This window comes from Populus nigra, chromosome 5 (genome assembly GCF_951802175.1).
Source record: "Populus nigra chromosome 5, ddPopNigr1.1, whole genome shotgun sequence".
NCBI lineage: Eukaryota > Viridiplantae > Streptophyta > Magnoliopsida > Malpighiales > Salicaceae > Populus > Populus nigra.
The window spans coordinates 7,580,104-7,584,311 of record NC_084856.1 but is presented as its reverse complement, the minus strand read 5'-3'; the positions used below and the strand labels follow the sequence as shown (position 1 = coordinate 7,584,311).

Genomic DNA, 4,208 nt, shown 5'->3' with positions numbered 1-4,208 from the left:
ATCTTAGTAGATTCTTTTTGTTCTTCGGGGATGTTTGGCAATGTAGTAGCGGTTGCTTTTCAAATAATTTTTTGTATCAAAATACATGCCAATAATTTTTTTTATTTTTTAAAAATTATTTTTGACATCAACACATCAAAACGATTCAAAAAATACAAACTATATTAAATTTTAACAAAAAAAATTTAAATCTTTTAAAAACATAGTTTACATCGCGTTACCAAACATATTTATACACAAGGTTTTTTGCTCCAAATTAAAACCTATAATCTATAGAAAATCTACAGCCTCTAATTTATAAGTATACCTCCTCCCATTCACAGCTAGCCAACAAAATATCTTTTTAGCCACTTAAAATTAATTACATTTGCTTTAACTTTAGACGTGGCAAAATCAAATTGGACGATAGTACATGAACTTATTCAATTTTTGCATGTACAATTTTAAAAAAGGGCATAGAATAACCCCTCTCTCTCTCTCTTTTATTATATAATATTTTTACATAAAATTTTAAAATATAATTTATATTATTTTTTAATATATTTTTTTCAATAAAAATCTTTTAAATTTAAAACTTGTATAGATTTATTTTATTTTATATTTAATTTTTATCAAATAAATAAAAATAATAAGATTTCAACTAATGATTACTTGATCATCAATATTCTGATACTATATTAATGAATTATCTTAACTCAATAAATTAAATTATTAAATAAAATTTTAAAATATAATTTATATTATTTTTTAATTCAAATTAAAAATTCGTACTGTTTACAAGCTAATTGTCTGTTTCCCTCAATTATCGTGATTTTTTTCCCTTTTTCATAAAGATTTGGTGATTAGTTTTTGTCAAAAAGAGAGTTTACATTAATATATTATTTATAATCTTTCATCGTGTTGATTTGATAGTATGCATGACTCATTTCTCTATTAAAATATGACATTTTAAACTCATTTGTATACACAAATGCGCTGCACTAGTTTCCAAAAAATAAATAATTTAAATTTAAGAAACTTAGAATTTTATTTATTATCCTATCATTAAAACTTGAAAATATCTAACGTTGTTTGTAAGATCAATTGGTGGTGTAATCAACTAAAATCACACACAAAAAAAAAAAAAAAACACCATTAATTATTGACGTAGCTGTCGCATAACTACCCACAATATTGGTCCCTTCTAAACCTCCACGTATCTACCACAAACAGTCGAAAATAAAATTTTAAAAAAGTTTAGGGAACCAGATTATATATCAACACTACACTGATTAATTTAGCCTCAAACTTTACATTTTATGTAAGTCTACATGATGGAACAGGCATTGGGGTTCTCATCACTAAACATGTTGGTGTAGTTGTCGTCCATGGTGGTCTCGCTGATGGTGGCGGTGACCGGAACGGCTCTGACATGATTAGCAGGTGCTTTCTTGTCATAAGCCTGTGAAACATAGGGGTTTGCCACTAAAGTGTATGGCACATAAGGCCACATCTCCACCTTCTTCTTTGTCGATTGAGCTGCCTTCAACACTTTCTTTGGCTCTGCGTAACCAGTCACAGTCACCTTTTGTTGCTTCATGTCGACGTCCACAGATTTAACACCTAGAAGACAGACATAATTTAGTTAGAAGCTTCGTTTGATCCCAAGAAAAGAAAGCAGAACAAACAAGAAGTATAGCAAGAGCAGAATCTATGCACAGATAAGTACCTTTAACTCCGGAGAGGACACTCTTGATCTTACGTTCACAGCCCTCGCAGTCCATCCTGACTTTGAGTGCTACAGTTTGCATTTGCTTCCTTTTCTTGCCCTTCTTGACATTGCTTAGTAAATCAGAGAAGTACTCCAAAGTTCCTGCAACTCCCATTTTGTGTTTCCTTTACACACTCGAAAATGTTTAATTGTTTATCTTAATTATAGGAGAGTCTGTGCTGTTAATTATATATATTTAGTATGAGTTAATTGAAATTACAAGGATTCAAAATAAGGCCTTACGGCTTGGTTTCAAAGGAGAGAGAGACTAGCGCTCTTAACTTGTTCTTCTTTCAAATGCGTGTCAAAAGAATGCAAGAGACAGAAAAACAAAGTGTAGATAAAGGATGGCAGGTGACCAGAGGATACTCTAGCCCTATTATATATATAGTAACCAAACTCCAAGTCTAAAATATAAAAAAAAAGAAAAGAAAAAAAGATCAAGAGTAAATCTATACAACATATATAACAAATAAACACGATTAATTTGTCTCCAAACTCCAAATCTTTGCAAGGACTTGCTTGGTCCAGAGTTCATTTCTTCGGGTACACGAAAGATAAAGCAACAGTAACGTCTGCGGGCATCGCTTGATAAAAAGTAGCAGTTAAAAGTTGATCCTGTATATTATTCAAGATTCAAGACTTTGTATACGGATGCATTTAATAAGGGGGGGATATAAAGTTGCATGCCACGGTTCATGTGATCCAATTGCCACATGTCCAGGTCCGAATCAAATGGCTGAGTAGGATTCCACGTGGTGGCGAAAATACGAAAATAAAGGAGGATAGGGCAGCTTATAAGTTGAGCCTGTTTGAAAGGAGTATTGTTTACTAGTGATTGTCCGCTAGTGATTTGCTTGGTTGAATGGAGAATTGATGAATTGGGCGGTGGGACTGTTGAAAAAAGAGGGAGAGAAGAGAATAAACAAAGCCTAAAATGAGAGTGGCTTCTTGACAAATGGCACGTGGCTAAAAAGTTTCCCCATTTCACTTCATGACTCTACTTCCATGAAAATGAAGTTTTTCTCCTTTAGGTTGGGTTTTGATAAAGAAAGTTATGCAGTTATCCTTTTTCTTCCTAACAGAAGATAGGGTTAGCTAGTTAAATGGCAATTATTTTGCTTTGATTAACATCTTTATTGTTGTCAATTTCAAATCATTCAAATGAAATCAAGTAACGGGATAGTTAACAAGGGTTTGATTTCTACTGACTAAAAGCAATAACAAATGAAGGGACACGAGCTGGCAGAGGATCTTCAAGCACTCGTCGGTTTCAGTAGAACCCTCTGGACAAAATTTTATTGAGCTAAAACATATTTCATCAAGTTTCAGTATAATGGGACATAGAAATTAATCACAGACCCAGAATGATGTATCAATGTCATTTTACTGTGCTGCCTGACAGATTTCAGTAACTAAGAAGTCGGGTCGTGATCATCGAAGCCCAAAGTCTTGTTAACATTAATTAATCACAACACTATGCAACCATTTCTTATGGAGTGTATACAAGGATGAGCATTATAGTATACCTCTTGTTATCAGGAATCATGGGATTGTTAACATTTATGTATAGACGAAAAATTAACGTAGGAGAACATGGGAACGTTACTGTGAAGAGGCTTTCGCTGGGCTGACCAGTCCCGACAGCTTCCGTCTCCTCGGACACATGCCACCACAGTAGAATATAGCAACCAGAATTATCTATTTGCATCAAATACAATTATACATGACAAGGTCCAGTGGCATACACGTGCCATGCCACCCATTTGATCGTATTGACCATCACTCTGGCTAAATTCAGGTGTACTTTTGCTTATATTGGAAATGAATAAAAAAAATTATGTCTATTTTATATTGAAAAGAAACATTTTCTTACGTGTTTTTAATGTGAATTTTTATTGTGTAGTAAATTAAATATAAGCTATGGTTGAAGAACTTTTCTAGTAGGTTTTTTAATGCTATTATATGGATATTTATATTATAAAATGTATAGCATGTATATATATATATGTATAGGAATTAATGTAAGATTATTCTAATGTTATGATTTCTACAGTTATTGTCGTGTACTACCACATATATATGAATAAGAAAAATTAGCTAAAACACAATCTAAGACATTTTATTATTCTCAACCAGAGCCTTAAATAAACTAAAACAATTTTTATCCCCACTACAATGGACTCCTCATCTCAGCCGCCTGCTACCTCTCCCTCTACAGCATCGGCAGTGCCACCTTCTTATCGCAGCACCACTATCTTCCTCTGTCTTTGTTCTGCCATGGCCACAACCCATAGATGGTGGTCACGCCTTCTTCAACCCCAACAATACTCCTCTATTACAACCCTCTTCTGATGCAGTTTCTACCACTGCTATTGTCTCCCTCTCCCACACTCACCAAGCCATCACTTTCAAGTTAACAAACACCAATTATCTATATTAAAAAATGCAGATGAAG

The 4,208-nt window shown here is 33.2% G+C and overlaps 1 protein-coding gene across 2 annotated transcripts; it reads right to left on the bottom strand.

The window, feature by feature from the left end:
* Positions 1 to 1,119: 1,119 nt before the first annotated feature.
* Positions 1,120 to 2,117, bottom strand: LOC133693212 (heavy metal-associated isoprenylated plant protein 24-like). Of its 2 annotated transcripts, XM_062114385.1 has the most exons (3): positions 1,994 to 2,117; positions 1,709 to 1,852; positions 1,120 to 1,602 (listed from the first exon to the last, which is right to left on the bottom strand). In XM_062114385.1, the coding sequence occupies exons 2-3, from the start codon at positions 1,788 to 1,790 to the stop codon at positions 1,307 to 1,309; spliced, it is 378 nt and encodes a 125-aa protein (XP_061970369.1). In that variant the 5' UTR covers positions 1,791 to 1,852; positions 1,994 to 2,117; the 3' UTR covers positions 1,120 to 1,306. The 2 variants fall into 2 exon arrangements, with proteins under 2 accessions (XP_061970369.1, XP_061970368.1); XM_062114384.1 differs by having other exon boundaries at positions 1,709 to 2,115.
* Positions 2,118 to 4,208: the final 2,091 nt, after the last annotated feature.